The 23477-nt window shown below is 35.0% G+C and overlaps 1 protein-coding gene across 10 annotated transcripts in view; it reads right to left on the bottom strand.

The window, feature by feature from the left end:
* Positions 1-278: 278 nt before the first annotated feature.
* The window catches only part of LOC124947329 (dedicator of cytokinesis protein 7), a 37525-nt gene continuing 14326 nt past the window's right edge, over positions 279-23477 (bottom strand). For 6 of the 10 annotated variants that reach the window (XM_047489351.1, XM_047489352.1, XM_047489343.1 and 3 more), the window contains one exon: positions 19997-20422. In XM_047489351.1, the coding sequence (XP_047345307.1) occupies positions 20389-20422 (34 nt within the window). In that variant the 3' untranslated portion in view covers positions 19997-20388. Of the gene's footprint in view, positions 298-7890; positions 7910-16439; positions 18404-18581; positions 18616-19996; positions 20423-23477 lie in introns of those variants that run through there. The other 4 variants (XM_047489349.1, XM_047489350.1, XM_047489345.1 and 1 more) reach the window with 4 other exon arrangements.

Here is a 23477-nt window from a genome sequence, read left to right as displayed (position 1 = left end):
TCTCTCTCTCTCTCTCTCCCTCTCTCCCTTTCTCCCTCTCTCTCTCTCTCTCTCTTCTCTGTCTTTCGAACGGTACTAGAGCTGGCGGGGGTGGCCCTTATCGCGTGTCCGCTCCACTGCGCTTCTTCGTGGCTGAAGGCACCATCTTATACCTCGTCCTCCACATTCCTAACGGCCAAACCTCTTCGACTATTTGCAGCCGCCGACTGAGCTCACTAACGGGTGATCCATCAATTTCTAGATAATCCTTCCGTCTTCCGATTAGAAATAAAGATGGAAGAAGTTTCATCTTTTGGTCTGATAAGACAAAGGAGAACGATAAGAATGACAGTTTAATACAATGCTTTAGTAAGACAACGAAGATGATAACTCGTACAATGGTATTGTCAAATTTGTTCTTAATTGTTAATGGAATGTTAAACAGCGTTATCAAAATTAATATGATTGAATGTAAATGACGTTGAGTTTTCGAAGGAATTGAAAAAGAAAAAAAAATAAAAAAGAAGGAAAGAAAAGAAAAGAAAAGAAAAAGGAAAAAGTAAACAAACATCGATAACATTGTTTAACATAGTTTTAACAAAATAATAACAGTTCAAACTTTGCCAATCGATTAAAATTTATTGCCAATTCTTAAAATGTCCGAATACTCTATGGACAATGTTATCACGAGAGATTCTTTCTTTGGTTAATCTGATAAAAAATTTCGCGCATCCCTTTTCCGTTCTCGCCCGGAGATCTTCCATTCGACTATCTCCGGTTATTCCAACCCCTCCGAATACTCTAACGGGTGGCAAAAAAAAGTTTCTGCGGTATAAAAACTTTTCCGAGACATTGAAGTTTTTGCGATCGATTCTTAACTAACTCTTTTTAGAGACTTTCCTTTTTGTAGCTTCTTACCGTATTTCTTTTGTTTCTCTTAAATTTCTCTGTTACTCTGACGTTCATTGACAACTCTCAGCTGAGATATCTGTCTAAATTATATCATTCTAAATTATATTTTTGAGAAACTCAATGAGAACACCTATTCGCACGTTTCGTATGTTTTTCGAAGAAGTAAATAAGCAAAGAGACGTATTCAGTAATTAACTCATAAAGGAATCTCTGAATTTTTCGTATAATTTCACTAATCGAAAGATCATCATATATAAAAGTGATTTGCTTCTTCGTTAGAAAAGCATTATCCAATTAGATGATAGGAAGGATCAATTCGTTATACAAACGAGTATAATCGCTCAATAATTTCGTTTCATCCATTGTAGGATAATAGTATAGTCTTTCTTGAAATCTCTCAAAAGGATCAAATGGCATTGTCAATTAATAATTCACTATGATTATACTTCTAGTATACGCGATATTGAAATTCTATCCGAGAGATATTTATCGGGTGTCATAACTTTAAAGTTTTCTCCACAGTGAGTTTGCTCGTCTATTCGATAGGGAAAAAGAAAGATATTTAATCGGATTTAAGAGGAGGGAGTGAAATGAAAAAAGAGAGAAAGGGAAGGAAAAAAAGAGAGAAAAAGAGAGAAAGAAAGAGAGAGAGAGAGAGAGAGAGAGAGAGAAAGAAGGGGGAAGAGGGAGAGGGAAAAAGATAGAGATAGAGAACAGATCGCGAAGTGGGAAACGTTTCGAACGAGTCGATATAAATTACGATTGACCGTGTCGAGGGACAAATTCCGTTTCCGAGTTGGTCTCACTTCTTCGAATGCCATCCACTTATACCATTCTATGTCCCGAAAGGAATTTCGATTACCTATTCCACGATTATGGTTACGTTCTTCGTACCGCACAGTAAAACGATTCGAATTTTCATTGAAATTCGGAGAACCGTGACGATATCCAACGGGTAACGATAAATAATCACGACGAAACGGACCGGCCGAAGAAACGGATATAATAATTTTCATATCCATTCAGAGTCGTCTGGCTTTCACGAGATAGAGGAATATCGGAAGAAATCGAGCTGAAAGATACGAGCGCCAACGTAATATCCTTGGCTGCTTCCTGCCCTCGAATCCACCAGCCTATCCTTCGTTTTTTCCTTTTTCTGCCTATTCCCCTCGTATCCTCCTCCATCCTCTATCCACCTCTCTCTTTCTCTCTCTCTCTTCTTTTTTCAAAGATGCCGAGACACCCAGTAGACTATCGGACAGCAACGAGACGACGTTAAAGCCGAGTTTCACCCAGGGGTAACGTAAAGAAGGCATTTTATTTCAAGGTGAAAAGCTTTCGACGGAATCGAGTTACATTCCACTACCTATGATTATTATTATTATTATTATTATTATAGCCACAGTTTGCCCTCCTGAATTTAAACTTTATCGTTCGGTTTGCCGTGTCCAACGATTGATTGATTATTTATCTATCGATCGTCGATATTTATAGTATATTTCTCTTACGTATAAATTCGTATAACCAAGGAATATAAAAAAGGAAAAAAAGAAATACATGTATACCTTCCCTAGCCCCCCCCCTCCTTTCCCCTATCGTGTTTTTAATTTTTGATATTGCAGATACGTATGTATGTACGTATGTATGTATATTATAAATTAAATATAATAAACATAAGGAAAAAAATTTTTCATAACGATCGATTTTCCTTTATGTCTGTCCTTTTCAGACAATGATAATGTCGAGAAGTATGAAGTGGATTAAAGATCGAGGGCCACTTAAGTGTAATTCCTTAAGCAGCTGACGAAGAAGATATGAACCACCAAAGTGAACCGATTATGATCTACACGTCACTTGCCATAGTAACCAAGCACTTTTCACCTTTAGACTTACTATCTTTTGGCTTTTTCTTTTTTCTTTCTTTTCTCTTTTTTTCTTTTTTTTAAAAACGTATTGCAAAGTAATTGTTAACTTGTAAACAGGAAACACGATTTAATTTTACGAAAAAGGGGCTAACAAAGTAAGACTTCGAGGATCGTGGTATTAAACGAGATGGTATTATCAGAGTAATATTGTCGGTGGAAGAAAGAAAAAAGGAAGAGAAAGAGAAAGAGAGAGAGAGAGAGAGAGAGAGAAAGAGAGAGAGAGAATGAAAGAGTTATGGCATCTTTTCGAGGAAAAAGATCGGAGGAAAAAGGGTATGATAACCGAAATAAGGTATATGCCGTTGGCGTTAAGACGCTCGACATTGATCTAACATAGACTACATCCGGGCCTCGATGTACATATATATATGCATTTCCGATTCTCCTTCCAGCCGGTTTCATCCTCCTTCTATCTTATCATTCAAATCCTACTTCCCCCTTTTCTACTTTTTCCTCTTCTGCTACGTAAGAGGACGGAGCACGTGTCAGAGATTATGAAATTTCGATCCTTGAAAATCGGATGCAGTAGACGTTGGAGCAAAGCCATCCTCTGACGATTACTTATTTCATAGAAGACGGTTCTTGTCTTCGTATTTTCAAAAACGTTCGTGTTTCATAAAACGTTAAACCGTGAATCGCTTGGGATCATGAATCATGTCCCCAAGGAAAAAGGGTGGGTGGGAAGGAGGGGGGGGAGGAGAGTGTCTCGAAAAGAGAGAGGCCCGTTGGAGTTTTACACGAAGGAAAATATTAGCGATAAATTATTGCACTACATCGAGCTGCAGTAAGTTATTGCACTAGTCTTGTACCGGCAATAACCGTACCTACGCTCGAACGATATAGATGTAATATTCTCGGTACGGTGGCAACGCCTGTTATAAGATGTACCATCGTGCTCCTTGTACAATGAATTTTTTTTTTTTTTTTTTAATTACATTCCACGAACAGTATTTATTAACGGCAAAGATCATTGGTATTTCACTTAGCTTCGAAATTTGCGGCCCTATAAAGTTTACAGAGCTTTTTTCTTTTCTTTCTTTCTTTTTCTTTCTTTTTTGTTTCTTTTTCTTTTCTTTTTCTTTTTTCTTTTCTTTAATATTAATATTTTATAACCAAATATTAGATAAATTTTTCTCATAGTCTCGTTTCACGGACGATTGATCATATTATACGCGCTCAATTTGATATTCGGATTATTTCTCATTATTATTACGGAACGAAGCTCACAAAAGGAAAAGCTCGTTCTATTACTTTTATGAGGAGACAAAAATGTAATTATAATAAGAGGGGAGTATATCGACGTGATCCCGACGTTCATTCTACTTCCTTCTCGCACGTTCACGTTCCGTTCCAATTCAGTAGGGTGGATCAGGATAACGGATCGACATTCAGTGAGAGCCCGTTACAATTAAGCCGGAAATGACTAGATCCATGCGATTCCTGCCTCGTAATTTGCCCTGGCTAATTTATTTTGCCATCTGTCATTGAAAAGAGAAAGAGAGAAAGAGAAAAAGAAAGAGGGAGAGAGAGAGAGAGAGAGAGAGAGGATAGCGTATCGGTCGAAAAGTAGACAGACTACTCTTCGATGACGTCGCTACTCCCTTGAGAACCAAAACATACTTTCCAACTTGTACATCCAACATCTTATAGCCAATGCCAAGAATGGAAAGATAACTTCGTATGAAGTTTAAGTTTAGTTTGGACCTTTGCAATTCTCTGAACATACATACTTAGATATCAAATCGAAGTTTGTAGGAAGTTCAAAGAAAACTCACGGTGCAATAAGAATCTATGAATCTTTTAACGAGGAATAAATTTCTATAAAGTTTCACAACTGTGACGCATTGTTCATCGTTCATTAATATCTGTGCTGACAGAGGATCAAGCTTTCATACATTTTTCTCACAATTACCGTGACATCGTACGAAACCCCTCTAAACCCCAATAGACCGTGGAAAATCGTCCCTATAAACCGAAAGTACCAACCCTGTCAGCTTGCTCGTGTGCCCCCTTCGTTTCTCCATCCATGGAACAAACAATAGAGAATGAAAGTTCTAAGCCTGCATCCTAACTAACAGTAGATACATTGCTAAAATAAAATCCTCTTTATCAATATTTTCATTTGCGATGGACGTACACCACCTATTTGGATTTCTTCAAATGATCAATTACTGGAATAAATTTAGAGCTGATTATGTTCCAATTGATCGTATCTAATGGGTGAATCATCGACGATTTAACGACTCATTTCTAACAACTAACATTGCAATGAATTAAACGAATTTTTGTTTTAGTCCTTTCATCATTTCTATATCTTCGTAAAAAGGAATAAAAGAAAAAGAAAAAGAAAAAAAAAATAAAGAAAATAAAAAAAATAAAATGAAATGAAATAAAAGAAAGAAATAAATAATTGAACGAGGACGTATAATGATAAAAAATGTAGGGTTAACATTCAATGAACACGATTCATGAATTGCAAGTTTGCAAGCGTTAGAGAGAACAAGGTTCATTCTGGGACCGTGAGTTAACTCGATGCAATTTTGACAGTTTAATTTATTTCGTCGGTTCGTCCCTCGTCACAAGTGCCGTATGATAACGTTCTAGGGTCCCTAGGCAGGAAAAAAATCGATGGCTCCACTGGAAGCAGCCAATACCGGCATTCACTTCAACGGCACCGGCAACAGCACGTTGCTCAACCCCTGATCGGTTCGCTTCGATGGTTCCCGATATTCCCATGAGATCAGTCCCATCCCCAGGATCTACCACCTTTTGGTGGATGTACTAGATAGGAGGAAGGAAGGGAGTGTGTGAAAAAGAGTAAGAGAGAGAGAGTGAAAGAGAGAAAGAGAGAGGAAGATAGAGAGAAGAGAGGGAGGACATCGATAGATACGAAAGAAGAGGAATACAGGAGGCGGTGGTTGGTATAGGGTGATGCGTGGGGAGAAACGAGGAGGGTAAAAGTGGAAGAGGGTGAGCCCCGTTTGACGTTTCGCGTTTTCCCAACATTCTCCCGCGGGATGGTGGCGGCTTTCGTGCCTAGAATCCGCCACGGGATATCCGCGCGAAATGGATATCGTGCACGCTCCACAGAATAATCAGATAGAGGAAAAGAAACGAAGAAAGAGAGTACGAGTGAGAAGGAAAGAAAAGTGGAGGGGGTTAAGGAAAACCGTCGGAGATAGGTGAATAGAGAAAGATGAAAAAAAAAAAAGAAAAAGAAGAGGAGGAGGAGGAGGAGAAAGGGAGAGAAAGATAGACGTGAATATATGCGGCGGGAAACGGTGGCAGTTGAGACTTGGAAAAAGGAAAAACAGGGAAACGAGTTTACCGAAACCTGGGACAAATAGTCTCCTCGATGCTTCCCGCGTGATATAGAATTACGTTCAGTATGAAAAAGGGAAGATGATGAAGCGAAATGTTGCTGTGGCGAGCGAAACTGTGGAAAAGATTGAGAAGATAAAGAAAGAGAGAGAGAGAGAGAGAGAGAGAGAGAAAGAAAGAAAGAGAGAAAGACAGGAATAAGAAAATCGTCCATTCGGCATATCGTGCCGATTCACGTGTCTGTGAAAGACATTCAACGATGACAATCCTTCTAAATTACCTTCTTTTAAACGTCGAAAATTAATGTGTCATCTTGAGTATAAATAATAATATCTTTTTTCTTACGTAAAAAAAGAAAGAAAAAAAAAATATAAAAAGAGAAGAAAATAAAGAAAAAATAATTCTTTTCGTTGGTAAAATCTCACGTCAAAAATTGAAACGAAGCAATCCATATAGTTTGCCAGCAAAGATTTGACGTTATCTCTATATGTAAGATCGCACTTTTCTTCTTTTCTCCTTGCCCTTCCTCGTTCCAAAAATTCATCTGTCAATGACCGGAGACTCAATAGAGGCACTCACCAGATTTTTTTCTACGTCTTTTACCTCATCGTTCTTTGAGATCTATCTACAAACGAATTTTAGGAGTTTTAATGGTTGTACGATCCAACGACCACCCACGGAGATTTAAAGAGACCGTCAACGCCATAGATGCGTATACACATATGTAGACAAAATACGTAGAGTCACTCTCAGGAAAAAAAAAGTGTAAACAAGACTGAATGACGTTCATAGTAGGGAGAAGGGGAGGAGTTACTCCCCCGACGCATTCACCGATGTAAATAAAGTCGTTGTATTATTCGACCCTAAAGATCGTATGCGATTCCCCCTTCGAATCCAGCGTGAAAAGGACGCGAAACGTATGTAATCGGTGTAACCTGCTGGAGACAGGATTTGGCCAACGTCTCGTAAAGGTACTTTGAAGAAAAAAATGACAACAATCTGCGGACGACTAGTAACTGAAAATAAAATGAAAATCGATATTTCGACGAACATCAAAGTCATCTCCACACGGATATTTTAACGTTATTAATATGCCACGTGCAGACAACGCGAAGCGTATGCTTTTTATTAATGGCCGCGTCAAAAAAAGTTGCTTCAGTGTTATCGACGAAAAGGTTTGCGCGTTTGGAAGTTTCTTAACGATAGAAAAAATAACCAAATTATGAATATTACAGCCATGCTTTTTATTACGTTCATAACATAATGACGAATAAAATATTCTGTATAATCCACGTTAATTATCAATATATGAAATAATTAATGAGTTTATCCGATTCATTCATTCGTTATGGTAATTAACATATTCATTTAACCGTAACTGTTGTTTAGTTTCTATAATGGTTTGGATAAGATGAAATAATCGGGAACTAACCGTGAAACAGTATGAATATGTATTTTATAACGAATAGATACGAGCTACGTTTATACATATATATATATATTTAGCACGCAAAACGAAATACTGATTATGCGTTTCCGTTGGTAGTATTACGTCGAACACGAAACACCTCGGCGACGGTAACTACTATAAAGAGCCGACAGGAAAGAGACCCCTGGTATACGCGAGGGTGTGTTTGCTCGTGAAAATAAATGGGGACGTCCTGTTTTGGTAAAACCAGCCAGCACCATCATCCGGCAACGCCCTTCGTGAAATGCGTGTTAGTGCTGTCCAAATCTCCTTCCCTCTTTCGTGCAGATAATTCGTTTGTGCTCTTTGCCATGAGGAACGGAGAAAAAGTAATATGCGTGAGCGAAAGGCAAAAGGGAGGATAGATACCCTCTCAAATGAACTTAGGTTATCGTTCGATCGATAAATAATACAACTTACATATGTGCATCCTATACATATATTCGTACATACGTTATATGTACGAATTGTTATGTGTACATATGTACATATAACGTAACATATATTCTACATCTTATATATTTATCAACTATGTAGGAGTTTATATATATATATATATATATATATATATATATATATATATATATATATATTAATGAATATTTTTAATAGAAGAAGATATTAAATATAAAATGTATTTCTATTCGCGCTCATGGCGTCATCAATCATACAATGTCCATTTTCGTACTTTGTCGTGTCGATATAGAAAAAAAAAAAAAAAAAAAAAAAAAAAGAAAGAAAAAAAAGAAAAAAAGAAAAAAGGAAAATAAAATAAAGAAAAAAACTATCGATAAATAAACATATGATCATATTCTTCTCCCGGAAAACAAATTTTACGTAGATATACATAAGCGTATGCAGCATAAAGTTTGCAAACCGGCATCTAATACTTTTCTTTCGACGGGATAAGGAGACCACAGAAAATATCATCGCGTTTTATTCAAAAAGAGTATGAATTAAAAATGGTGACTCGCTGGTAGTCGGTATTCTTTTATTACAAGAGTTTGAGGCGTTCGTTTGTCTTTTTCCAACGACGAACTAAAAATTGTTTTACGAGAAAAAGAGAGGAATAGACGTTACGGACTTTTCCTAACTGTGTAATGTCACGAGAGTGTGTCATGAAAATGTAGGTAGGAGAGTTTCAACAAAATAAAGAAAACAAAGAGAGAGAGAGAGAGAGAGAGAGAGAGTGAGAGGAGAAAGAAGAGAGGAATGAGGAGAGGAGAGAAGAGAAAAAGGAAGGAAGGAAGGAAGGAAGGAAGAAGAGGAAGGAGAGAGAGAGAGAGAGAGAGAGAGAGAGTACGGGAGTTAGCTTTGCGCAGAGCGAAGGGAAAGACCGGCGGTGGAAACAGGCCGACGAAGCTTATGAAAAATTGAGAGAAAGCAAATATCCTGTGCCCCGGCACTCTTTCCCCGCGGCACCAGCCGAGGGCGGATGTAGCGGATAAGAGGGCAACACAGAGGGCGCAATGAGAGGAGAACGTGTGTGAGAATAGTGTGGAAGAGAGGTGAGAGAGGGTCGTTGCAAGGCGTGGGTCACTGCATGGCCCGATAGATCCATCTTGCTTCCCTCTGTTCATTCATATCGACTAGCAAGACTCACTCTTGCACACGAGCTATGTATGTATTACGCATCGATGCACATGCGACGTGCATACACACAAACGCACATACACATACAAAGATGTGTGTGCGCGCATATGAGTATGCGTGTATATGTGTGTGTATTATATATATATATATATATATATATACATATACACACATCCTTTCTCGTAACAACAGCGTGCAATATTTCACGTCAGATTAGAGCGTAGACCTCTTCAGCGAGTACCAGCTACGTATCGATATCCCAATATGGTCCAACCTAATATTGATCCAGCAGAAAAGTGAGGTTGAGAATGGAGCCTTCAAGAGTGAGAGATCTCTCGCTACGAATCGTCCCATCGATCTTTCGTACTAATTGTACAATTTAACCGTGAGTACATACTTTGAAAATATATATATATATATATATATATATATATGTATATATGTACCTTTGATCATTTCTATATGATTCTATGAGATTGGAAAAACGATTATTCTATGTTGATCGCAGCTGCTCATCTCATTGAAACGTAATATTCCATCGTCAATACGATCTCTTCGAATTAATCTCATGATCCGACAAATTAATGTGCCTATCTACGTTGTAACGTATCGCTGCCGCTTGGGGCTACTCAACGAGAAGATAGAGATATAGAGAGAGAGAGAGAGAGAGAGAGAGAGAAAGAGAGGAAGTTGAAATTTATGCAAGAGTTGATTATCCTTACTTTATGATCGAAAAACAAACATTTGCTTTTTATCTTCGATAAGTATATACGTACAAGCACAACATACGAATTAAAAGATCTATTCGAAATTAAATCGATTTCTTCGAAGTGTATTCGTGATCGTATTTCTTTTTTATCCTGTCTTTTTTTTTTTGTTTCTCTTTTGTTTGTTTTCTTTTTTTTGGTCTTTTTTTTCTTTTTTCTTTTTTTTTTTTTTTTTTTTTTTTTTTTATGAAAACCCGCTAAATATTCCTCTCCTGCGTTCACAGCTCCCTTCGATAGGGTGTTTTTCAAGTGCTTGCGCCTACGCACACACTGAAATATCATACGGAAAGATTTTTAGCGCTTTAAAACGAACGAACGTGTTAGCTACCTTCTGCAATGAAAAATGCGATTTTTCACAGTGGATTATTAGAAAGAAAGAAAGAGAAAGAGAGAGAGAGAGAGAGAGAGAGAGAGAGAGAGAAAGAGATAGAGAGAGAAAGAGAGAGAAAATGAGAAAACCAAGAAAGGTGGTAAAGAAGTGTATGGAGCGAAAAGGAGACATTTTATCGTAGTTGAGCTAGGTCACGTATCTGCATCGATATCGATATTTCCACGTGGCCTCGGTTATCGACCAGCAGGAAACGAAACCGAGGAAATGCTTCGTACGCTCGAAGTCGATTGACCGAGAAACACCGTGATCCATGATGGTTTATGTAATTTAAGACTTCTCGTAGCAGCACGCTTCGTCGATCTTGGATTCTTTTTTCGATAGCAACAGACCGAGAAATAACAAAAAATGAGACGATAAACGTTTACAATCATTTATAAGTGAGAAATCATAAAATTCTGAAGTGAAATACTAGTATATATTTTTTATCTATATACACATACATATATATACATATATATATATATATATATATATATATATATATATATATATAATGTATATAAGAAAAATATAAAAAATAATGTTAAAAACATTTTGTTTCGTTTCGATGCGATTTAACCATATATTCAAAAATATTTGAAATTTTTCACGACTGGATATTTTTTAGATACGCACATTTAAAATTTTCCGTATATTCAGAATACACGAATACGTATTATTCCATGCCATGTTTATGAATATATATATATATATATATATATATATATATATATATATATATGTACATATGTATATAAAGGATACATGTATATAGCATAGAAGTTGTCTGTAGCATCAAAGAAAACTAAAGAAACACAGAACCCGCTGATATTCGACCGTAAAATGCATCTTCCCGTGTGCATGCATTCGCATGATTTTTTGTTAGTATAGGCATAGTTGCGCAATGTATGTTTAAATATACGTTCCCATTGTCTATAAACTTTTCTGATAACTAAAACCAAAAATAATACGTATTTGTGGATGATCTTTACAAATTGTTATCCGTGAAAAATCGATTCTAAAAAGGAGAACACACCAGGTTGTTCGGATTTTCTTGGAAAACAAATAAAAGATAAAGCAAATAATATTTGCTGGGGGTAGGAGGGAGGGGGAGGGAAGAAACGAAATGGACAAAAGACTTAGATAAAAGAGAGAAGAGCAAGCAATGTTCTACTCTGTCTCTCGAAGACAGTTCGATGAGCTTCCACTCCCCCATTCCCATGTACAGAGTAAATCGAAGTAAGGAGGTCGGTTGATTCGATTAGAACTTAGTTCCTCGTGCACACGGGGGACCCTGCAGCGAAATAGATGGCTCGAGTTTTCCTATCATGAGTTTTCGAAAAAGCATCCTTCGATCGTACCACGATGTAACGAGGGAATATTTGGTATCGGATACGGATAAAATTCTCGAGATCGATCCATCGAATTTCGCCTATTATGATGCTATTTTATTCTTTTTTTCTTTTCTTTTTTTTTCTTTTTTTTCTTTTTTTTTTTTATACTTACTACAATGATACATTGAGAATTTTTCTCGATTTGTCTTTCAATTTCATCAAAATAAATCGATCTGTTGCTTTGACGTACATGTTTATATATAAAAGGAACATTGAAGTGTTTCTAACGATTGTACGTTTGTGAGGTTTCGAAATAGAAAAAAAGAAAAAAAAAAAAAAAAAAGAAAAGAATTTGGATGAATTCAATAAACCTTCGACCTATTTCCATTATCCGTACTGAATGAATGAATTAATTTCTGAATAATTATTTGCCGAACGTAACGTTAAAGCTTAGAAAACGTAAGATTCTTGAAAACGATTTAAGCTGTAAAAGCTGATCCGTAATAGCTACGGAGGCGCAAGCTTATTCTAGAACACATTTCCCATTTGCATACGAAATGTATCCTCGGTTAAGCTGTTTGAGCGCTGCACCTAACGAAATCACAATGTCCCAAGGATATCCTGAGATACAGACGCCAACTGCTCTCTGGCGTGGTCGTAGAAGGTTCTTCTCTATGTTACAACGTTCAGAATCATCCAGGCAAAATTAACTTTTCTATTAACAGAGACATTAACAGTTACAAAGTCTCAGAGAGCCACGGGCTAGGCTTTCTCTGTTATTCAAAAAGTATCATATAACTTGCAATAAATGATATATTGCAGATACGTGCTCAAACTGGAAAAGTTATTAGAGATTTGAGAGAAGGCTACGTTTCAACGATTTTTATCTTTAATGATATTTAATGGACAATCGTCGTGATCGTTCCCCATAGAAATATGCTTTCGAATCCCGGCTTGGGGCAAAAAGAAAAAAATCTTCGACAAGCTCCTGGCTTTCCCTAGGAAACGATTCCCTGGGGCGTTGTTCTCCAGGACTTCCCATCATCATCCTCTACCTACTCACCTCGGATCACTTTCGGTCTCCACCTACTTTTCTTTTCTTGAACCATCGTCATTCACCCCCCTATATTGTCCCTTTTTCCATTTCGCGTATCCCTATAGTCGTTTTCCTGCCGACGTTATATATTTATATTTGCTATATACAAGGGATAAAGATATCTTTACAAGTCCCAAATAAAAAAAAAAATTATTTCTACATTTTTAACAATAATCGAATCAATCAAGTTTTATTACAACCATTAATAAATCTACGTGATTATTAAAAAGTTTCTGTCTCTTTTTTCATAACCTATTCCTATTCCACTGTATTATAATACTCTTTCATTTCAATATTGAATTTGTTTTCTTTATTAAATTAGATTCAGATCCGAAACTGTCTGTCATAATCATTGACTATATAAAGCAACGTCAGACCCTACAGTATATGTTACAGGAATTAGTAAAGGTCCGGATATTAAGTCATCGTAAAAAACCTTTTACGACAATGACTTTGCTAACTCTCCAATGGGGCTTCTTCTTTTTTTTGTTCTTTCATTGTTGTCTCAAAATATTCTTATACGTCTTAAATTTAATTTCCACTAAAATTTTAATTTAAATACCAAAAGGTAATTCCTTTTTTCACAGTGCGAGTGTACTCGTCATAAACACAAAAATTGCCATCTCTTCATAACGAGAACACTCATAAAACACAATTTACAGTTTAACAACGATATTAAAGTCCATGTTGTCCGATTTTCATCATACTATCTTTCTCCTATCTCCCCTGCGGCTAGCATTTGCGTTAATGCACGCTTACGTTGCCGTGTCACCCTCGAAATCAACCCCTGACCCTTTCTAACCCACGACATCTTTTCCCCCTTTAGAGAACTCTTCAATACATACGCAAGTATATTACAGGCATCCCAAATGTCTCCTGGTGCAAACATTACTCAGCAATATCGAATGTACGCCCTCGCATGGATAACACCGAATTATATTCGAAGAAGTCACAAAAACCTAGATATTTTCTCTTTAAAAGTATAATAACCCAAAAATCGATCATTATTCGTCGATATAATCTAAGTTTTTACTAACCGTATAGATATATTACGCAGGATTCTCCTTTTATTAATTTCTTATACCTATACTTATATTTTTATTAAAATTTATTGGATATCAATTCTTTGAAATGAAAATTTACGCTATCTCGGTGTTGAATTTATTTGTGGAAAGAAAATTAGATGCTCTGCTATTCGATTCATTCACGTCAAGAGAGTTCAATCGAATCTCTGTAAAAATAATTGGCTTCCGTAGAGTCAATGCGTCTCAATGGAACAACGAAAATCATACATATAAGGCATCATATCATACGGTCGACACTTTTGTAAAAATACAATGCACGAATCGAGGAATCAGTGGTGTGCATATACAATGACGAAGTTGAAGTCCGTTGGAAAATAATCGGAGCGAAAGGAAAGGAGTGTTGATTCTTGATTATATAGTAGGCGATAACAAAGCGACAGGTATGTGAGGGTAACGATGTTGGATGACAATGAAACCGACGTGAGGACGACGACTATCGCGTGACTATTTCCCTCCCGTACGTATGCGTGCATGCGTACGCACGCGGCAAGTATAAAAGGGTACTATTAAATTTCCATTTATTTATTATTCATACGAACCACTCTCTCATACCTTAACCCCTTATATTCTTTTAAATCGATATCACAGATACTTCAGCATCTCTTAGCAACGAAGAGAACCCGAAGCGAATTAGTTGGAATTATTCAATGCGTTTAGCGAGCCGATAATGAAAATGGAAAATTCATTGATCCCTGAATCGAATGGCATTGAATTAAATTACATATCTCTTTTACAACGTTTAAATTTTTCTAACAAATAATCTAACACCGATACGAATTTTTTTTTTTTTTTTTTTTTTTTTTTTTTTCCTTTTATCTTAAAGAGGAGAGGGAAAAAAGATATATGAATGTTACGTGTTTGAAAAGGTATTGAATAAAGAAGTAAGAAAGATACGGAATAAATATGTTCGTTTTTCGAATAACATCGTGTGTAACATTGTGGTGGGATAAATTATTTGATAGGTAGGGAAAAAAGGTCGATGGTGGTAAAAAGGCGAACGTGATAAAGCCAGGAAGTTGTGTGATTGGCCGGCGTAAACGTCTTTTCTTTTTCCCCTTAGGAATTGTTTCTGTGTTTGCGGTAGCTAAGCAATAACAGGACCATCACTGAGCAATAATAATAATCGTAAATAACAGTCATAAAGGATCGTCCAGGGTAATGGATGACAGTAAACTTCGTTGAAAGAATATGGCGATAGGAATAGTACTCTGGCATGTGTCTCACATATAAAGAAAGTGAAAATGAACAAATACGAAAGCAATAAATTAGATAATACCTAAATTCTGATTGTTATTCCAAAAAAAGAAAAATATGCTATAAATCTTTTTTATATACTTCATAAACAACAATCTAACTTAGACAACTGGATACATTTGTTTCAAATTTATAATAATATTAATGTATGAAAAATGAAAAGTAAGTACGTAAGTATATATAATACATATTTCTTTGATTAAACGTGACGGAAATTTCTCAAACAAAATAGTATTTGTAAGCCTGTATTATTTCATTATTTGTTATCTCATATACATGTTCTCTGTTTGCATATCAAATTCACGTAACATCGTATTCCATCAATATTTCCTTGTTGTAGTACTCGCTTAATCATTAACGCACGTATAAACTTCTATTTAGGTAGTTCGCATTGATATAATTTCACGTAACATTCTCGATTGACAAAATTTCATATTAGGGACAGTTTGTATTCGCATGGTATATGTACACATATATATACATATGTTTCTTGACACGTACGAACTGAACATGCTAGGAATAAAATCCTACGAATAATATCTAAGAACAAAGTCATTGGATACAGTTCTAAAAAGTTTCTGCGAAACATTGTTATACGTTGATTATTTGTGTCTATTGCTTAAAGCATATTCATTCCACTCATGTAAACTAGTACATTTATATATAGTTGTTTATTAAAAAATTCATTGAAAATTCAATCAAGTATTAACGAGCAATATTGAGCGTAAGTCGTAAATGAGCAATTTCTATTCAACTTACTAATTCATAAATGAATATATATATATATATATATATATATATATATATATGCATGTATGCATATATGCATTCATCGATCAATGTGGTTGTACGATGTCATACTCAAAAATATACATCAAGTACTCTTTGATATTAACGGTAGATAGATATAGTTGTTCGATAGATACGCTTCACAGTCACTAACGATATTCTATCCAATATCAGCCTAACTTCCTCTATTACTATCTATAACTATAACTTCCTTTGAATACGAGTAAAGTCATGTTGGAGAATAGTTAAAAACGACGTATAATTAAATAAAAAAAAGAACTTACAATTTATTAACGATACTTATTGATAAAGATATCATTGTAATAACGTACCGATAAATTAAACAGAAAAATTCAACGGAATAATTTATTCATTTTTGCAATAAACGAATCAATTTGTAGAATTTAATTAAAATGCGCAATCATTTGAATAAAGACAATCAATAGTATCTTCTTTATCTCTTTTTTCTCTCTATTTTCTCTTTTTTTGCTTTTTCTTTTTTTTTTTTTTTTTTTTTTTTTTTTTTTTTTTTTTTTTTTTTTTGTTGATCGAATATTTAATCCCTTGGAGAAAATAGAACATTACACTATAGCAAGTCGACGAGAATAATGGCCGGTATAAAAACGTAGTGAAAATATACACGTAGAAACGAGAAACGCGGCTCATCAAGACTTCAAATGGGTGAGCCAATTATCAAAATGATTCTACTAGGTACTTCGAGATTTGTTCGGTACGCAGAGACAATAATGAAACGGCGATTCGCGTGGGATTCCACGCCGAACAGAATGGCGGACAATACGTGAGAGAAAGAGAGAGAAAAAGAGATAGAGAGAGAGAGAGAAAGAGAGAAAGGGAGAGAAGTTCGTTGCGTTCGGACGACTCGCTTGCTCTGAAGAGACTCTGACATTTTACCGACGGTTATTCCGTGCCGATTTTACGAGCCGTTTTATTGCGACAGTTCGTAACGACGCGTTGCGAGAGAAAAACAAAAAAAAAAAAGAAAAAAAGAAAAAAGAAACAAAAAAAAAAAAGGAGAGACGAGAGAACGCGATGAGCGGAGAACACGACTCGCCACTTTGCCACGATAAATTGCTGAACGAAAACGTTCATCGGAATCGGCGAAAAACGACAAATCTTTCCCCTTATTGGAGCTAGTTACTAGCTCGATAGCTTCCGAGTCTATATCGAAAAAGCTGCTCAAGATAAAAAGTGCATTTGACTATCGAACGAACGAACTTTTCGATGTTGGTATGGTTGCTTTCGAAATTGGCTTGACTGGCAATCACTATACAACGATAAAGAGAGAACGATCTTTCTAATCGACGTTTAGAATGAACTTTCACCGGATGTTGCGTGCGTAACGTTGATGGGGCGAGGGGCGGGGGAAACCAGAGGAAAAGAACCAAAAAAAAAAAGCAAAACAAAAAACAAACGAATAAAAAAAGAGAAAGAAGAAAAAAGAGAAAAAAAAATCTATGAAATACGAGATCGAGCGTTCTTTCACAATAATTTCGTTATCCCATGTAACTTGTGTATTGTACGTTTATGCATATACAAATACACGCATCCTTGAATTTACCAGCGGAACACGAGAAAAGCAGGATGCTATTGTTGTTCAAGCAACAACTTCAAATTCATTGTTATGGAACAATACGCTAAAAGAGCCAAAAGCACAACCGCTACTCCTACTTCACGTTTTTTAATTTCCTTTTTTTTCTTTTTTTTTTTTTTTGTTTTTTTTACTCTTATTTATCGCCGAACTTGCCTGATTCACGAGAATTACAGGTGTACAACCAACCATTTTCCGCGAGAACCGTGGCACACCCATAAAGAATGGACCTTGTTACGTCTCGTTAAGGAGTTTCGCGAAAGTTTCGTTTACCTCTAACCCCTATAACTCCCCTTTGTAATAACCGTGAGATGAGTTTGTGATGTTCGAGTATTCCTAGTGAAACGAGAAAAGACGTGAAAGCCATCGACGTCTGAAGACGTCTGATTAATTCATAATAACCACGGATTTATCCATTTTTCTTTCAGTTATTCTCTGTTTTCTTCTTCGTTTCCTTCTTTTCTTTTTTCTTTTGTTTTGTGTTCTCTTTTTTCTTTTCCTTTTTCTTTTTTTTTTTTTTTTCTTTTTTTCTTTTTGTTTCTCTTTGATTTATTAAAAATTACACCACCCCAAGGTATTCATTCATCGTCATAATAACAATAATTATAATAAATCGTTAAAGATTATTTTTCATTAAATGTATTATAATATCAAACGAACTTTTTCTTCCGGCATTGAATTATCACCTTTGTAATAAGTATTATTACTTTTTCCTGGACGCTTTGGAACGTAAACGTACATACATACATTCTTGCAAGAACATTGAAGGATCGTGGTCATCCGACGGATTCATGAATTTTTCAACGCATCTCGCTGATCGAAAAACGGGCCAAGAATAAGAAGTAACAATGTCCGGTAGACCCAACCATTTTCTCAAATATACTTGACAACTATGTCACACCTATAAATAATATTTCAACTGTTACGTTAAGAATGATAATAGGAATTTGTTACATTGATTGGGTATAATTACAAATAGCTATATAACGAATGATCGTTGAAACGTTGATAAATTAAAAAATACACCTGGAGGATGCGTTGGCTGAGAGGATCTGGTTCGTTAATTAAAAATATACAAGTTTAACAAACGTCGATTAAAGGTTAAGGTCTCCCCTGCAAAAAGTTAATATAACACTGAATTAAGACTGACTCGAGCTAATAATAATCAGTCTGGGTTTTGATTATGGAGGGACTGAGTAAGTAGCGCCTGCTTGATTTTACCTACACATAGATATATATTGTGTATGTATGTGTATATATATATATATTCAAGTTATTGGACTGATAATTGAGAGAGAGATGTATTAAAATACTCGATTAAATCTACCGGCCGTATTCTTTCTCTCTCTTTCTCTCTCTCTCTCTCTCTCTCTTTCGCGCGCGCGCGCGCGCGCGCTCTCTCTATTCTTTTTTAAAATAAACTTTGACGATAAAATCTCGTAAATAGACGACGAGAACTAAGTAACAGTACGTATCTCGAGATAATTATTCTCAATGCATTTAGAAAAGTTAAGTTACACGAGGTATTACGATCTTTGAAAAGAGTCATAAATATATAGTAAGTGATTAAGTTTCTAATAACCGACGTACCGTAGGTAAAATTCAAGGATAAGTGGAACGATAAAACGAATGAAAAACGATGCTCGATTAGTTCTCTAGTTGCCAAGGGCGACAATGAAAAAGGAGAATCAGGATGCGCCCGTGTAATGGAAGTGGCGTACCTTAGGCACGCTTAGACGAAAACTACTCCTCCCTAGTGTGACGAATGCAAAGCAAATAAGGAACGCCAAGGAGAATGGTGGAAGCTTAATGCTCAGGTCCTCGCTAGTCGAAATAAATTAAACACGGTCTTACACCGCCTGCTTCCAGCCAGGATATTCCGAATTTCGTCCTCGTCTCCGGGATATTTATTCAGCATCCTCTTCCAGCTCCTTTCCACTTTCCTTTACCTCCTATTCTACCCCGTTACCGTTGCTACCGTTCCACCTTGTAAATTAATAAGGCAGGGCAAACACGCGAAGGAAGATAGGGCCAGACCGAAACCCACGTTGGATTAACGGAAACGGGGCTAAGCGCGACTCGTTTGCCAAAAAGTACCTGCAAACATTTCACCGTAGCGACCTTTAAGGTCACGTTCACTTATTTACGGCTATGTCTCGTCGACACTCCGATGTCCGCCCATTTGAAAAGTCAGGAGAAAACAAAAGGAAAGAGAGAGGGAAGGAAAGAAAAAGAGAGAGAGAGAGAGAGAAAAGAGAAGAATCCTATGTCTTTGCGATACTCGACTTTTTTAATGGAAAAAAGGGCAAAAAAGGGCATCGAGACCAAAAAGAAAAAGAAAGCTCTTGATTATGAGTTTTATCCGAAAACATCCTAAAAATGTTTTTCCCAAACGAAGATTGAACACGATATTTTGATATTCCAAAGCTTAAAGAAGGGTGCGTCGATTGGCCGATATTAGTTTCGATTCGAGGAGAAATTGAAGCGAGGAACTTTTATAATGATACTTTCTCCTTGAATCAGCTTCGAACTCGATCGGATATCGAGGCGAAAGCTTCCGTAGAATCTGAAGGGATAACGAAGAAGCGAGGGATAGATAGAGAGATAGGGAGAGAAAGAGAGAGAGAGACGCGGTTACTCGAACTAGATGATTAAATTCCCAAAAGCTGTAACTGTACCTACGATTCATCGTCTCCTTCGAATGTAGCCAACATATAGATCGTAGAAGATCTCTGTGGTAAATGCTGTAGGTGCAAAAGCCTTCAAGGATGCTACCCTAACATAGCAAACGTAATCCTGGCGAAGTCGATGCGTCGGGGTTAACGAAGTGGCCCATACAACGAGTGTTCTTAATCGATAGTTAAGATAATTTTGCAAAGTTACACTCTACCAAAAGAGGTCAAACTCCTTAATATCGAAGCTAATTAAAGGAGTTATTACATAAGAGATGAATCAGAGATTGCTCGAGTTATTTTTATATTAAAGTACACGTATGTATATAAATATACAATATTTGAATTATTATTATGTTTACACGATAAGTTTAATAAAATATATCTAATATCAATATATCGGAATTAATAATACGATCGATTATAGATATATATATATATATATATATATATATATATATATATATATATATATATATATTTCGCGAACGAATCTTTCGCGATCGAATGATTGAATGATATATAAAATTTGTATCGATTAATTTCAACTAATTGTTAATATATTTCGTTTTAGTTTCTATATTTCGTTGAGATTAATTAAAATCCAATTTTAACGTTAATCTGCATTTAATTATATATGAAAAAAAATGTCTAAAATCTTATATACGTTTCGTGATATTAACTTTTGTTCAGAAGGAATTATATTTAATCGGATGAAATTATCGCGATAGAATCAAATTGAAATCGAGAATGAAAGTATTTATTTAGAAAAAAAAAAAAATTGAAAAATCAGAATGACGAACTGCGATCAAATTTTATTGATGGACCTCGAAGGTCCATCTCATGAAATTCAAAAATCTCTAGATCCATAGGATCCTCTTATCCTTCCTTTTCACTTTAACATAAAATCGAAAAGTCAAAAGTGAAGTATACTCGCTTGTAAGATACAAGCGAGTGTGTATTTAATGACTATGTGTAAAGGTAATCACATTGAAAACGAAAAATGAAATGGATTGTTATATTATATCCATATAATCAGTAGAAATATATGCAAAATTCTATATCCACATCTTAAACAGGTCTACATATAGATGTGTGTGTGAGTGTGTGTGTGTGTGTGTATATATATATATATATATACATTATATCTGTACATTATAAAGTTTAATATATAATATTTATATTATATATTATATATAGTGGTAAAAGGTATTATAGCGATAAAATTCATAGTTCTCTTTTTTTTTTACACTTTCTTGATCTTTTTCCTCGACTTTCTATCTTCGGAATTGAAACTTTTTCTTATGTACTTATACGGCTTTTTCCCTTCGCTATAATACTTTCGTCCGGTCAAATAGGAGAATCATAAAACGGAAGTGCAACGTGTCGTACAGCGGGAGTGGATGGGTAAGTGCATAGGTAACAACCTGAGTACATTACACATGAGTAGTACCTACGCATTCGGATCGTGAACATTTTCCGTCAAAGGACTCGAAAGTTTGTGGAGAAATGCGCTACGACTTTTCTGGATGAGCCTACGTGCATCTTTACGATTGAAAGCGTGTATAAGATACTTAGGAATGAGATGTTTCTAAACTATTAAATATTAAATATATTTTTAATAAAAATCGAATACAATGATAAATAAAAAAAGAAAATTTTTATTGCAAAGAATTCTTGTATTCTTTCTCTCTTTTCTTTCTTGTTTTTTTCTTTTTTTTTTTGTTTTGTTTTTTTTTCTTTTTATTAAATGTATTTTTAATAAAATCTAATATTATACGATCGAAAAATATGTTATTGCAAAAGATTCATTTTATTTTTTCTTTTTTTTTTTTTTATTCTTAATTAAATATATTATATTTTTCGATTATTTTTAATTCATAAAATTAAAGATCAGTATAATGAAAGGAAAAAGGGAAATATAGTAGAGATATAAAATGGTAGACAGAGGAGAAAATCACTCGCACATTTGAGAGTTAAATGAACCGTGGATAGAATAAACACGGAAAAGGGAAGACCAGTCCAGCCTCTTTCCTGTGTTCCTCTATATTGTACGAACTTTATGGGACACGGCATGAAAAAGGAAGAAAATTTTTAGTTGAATATCTTTTATTCTACTCTGCGATTTATCGATCCTTTCGTATGTATCTACATACATAAATATTCTTTTGGAATATACTCGAAAAAAAAAAAAAAAATTCATGCAAAAAAATTTTAAAATAAACTCACAATTCATTCGAAATCGAAATAATCTGGAATAAAACAAATAATAAAAATTAAACGCCTCACAGTTTTTTATGCTTTATCACTCAATTATGATTTTAATTTTTAAATTAAATAAAGATTTGTAAATTCTATTAACAAATATTTTTTTCTTCTTTTAAATATACGATTAAATTATAATATTAATTTCATATTAAATTACTTATAAATATAATAGTGAATCATCGATTTAATCAGATAAATAATATACGAGATTATCGTAACAAATAAGTTGAGTAGAAAGTTTGCGAAAAAAAAGAAAACCTTCTGTGATAAATTTTTGTGAAATAAAAAAAAAAAAAAAGAAAAGAAAAAAAAGAAAAAAGGAGAAAAAAAAGAGAAAGAAAACTTTGTTACACAATTGTAAAAAATTTAAATATGAGAACACGGTAAAGTGATATATAGATCTTGTGATACATGGATTTTCAAAATTGGTCGTCTAGCTTGTTAGTATTTGACGGCGGTAGCAGGTGGCTATGTCAGTGAAGAAGAAAGAGGCGTATAGTCTCCATGTTTGCCAGACGCGAACTCGCAAAGGAACCCTACTCTCCTTATTTCACCACTCTTTTCTCTTCTCCGCCTATTCCCTCCCACATTCTTAAATGAGCCTCTACGTTAAAAACTTTCTATTCTACGAGTAATTTCGCATTTCTCGACAAATCCAGCTAGGAAATCTTAACTAAATGGCATTTCTTGAAAGAAAAAGTAATCCCGAATGATCTATGTAGTGCAATACTTAAAACAACCTGTTACATTGAATTATATGCATTCGTTAATATTAATATTATTCAAAAAAACATTCGTAATATATTTACGTTGCATTATTATCATAAGATTTTTTATTTCTATACAAAAACATTCTAAAATTAAATAAGGAAAGATTTCTCATGTATATATATATATAAATATACATATGTGAGGGTGTCCACATATATATATATATATAAGCAATTAATTCTATACTATGCAACAGGTGTTACTTTGCTTGATTTTCTATTAACATAACAAAGTCCTCGATATTTTTTGTATGTAAAAGAATGA

The sequence above is a fragment of the Vespa velutina genome, chromosome 2 (genome assembly GCF_912470025.1).
Source record: "Vespa velutina chromosome 2, iVesVel2.1, whole genome shotgun sequence".
Taxonomy (NCBI): domain Eukaryota; kingdom Metazoa; phylum Arthropoda; class Insecta; order Hymenoptera; family Vespidae; genus Vespa; species Vespa velutina.
The sequence above is the reverse complement of the archived record's forward strand: the minus strand, read 5'-3'. Positions and strand labels throughout refer to the sequence as shown.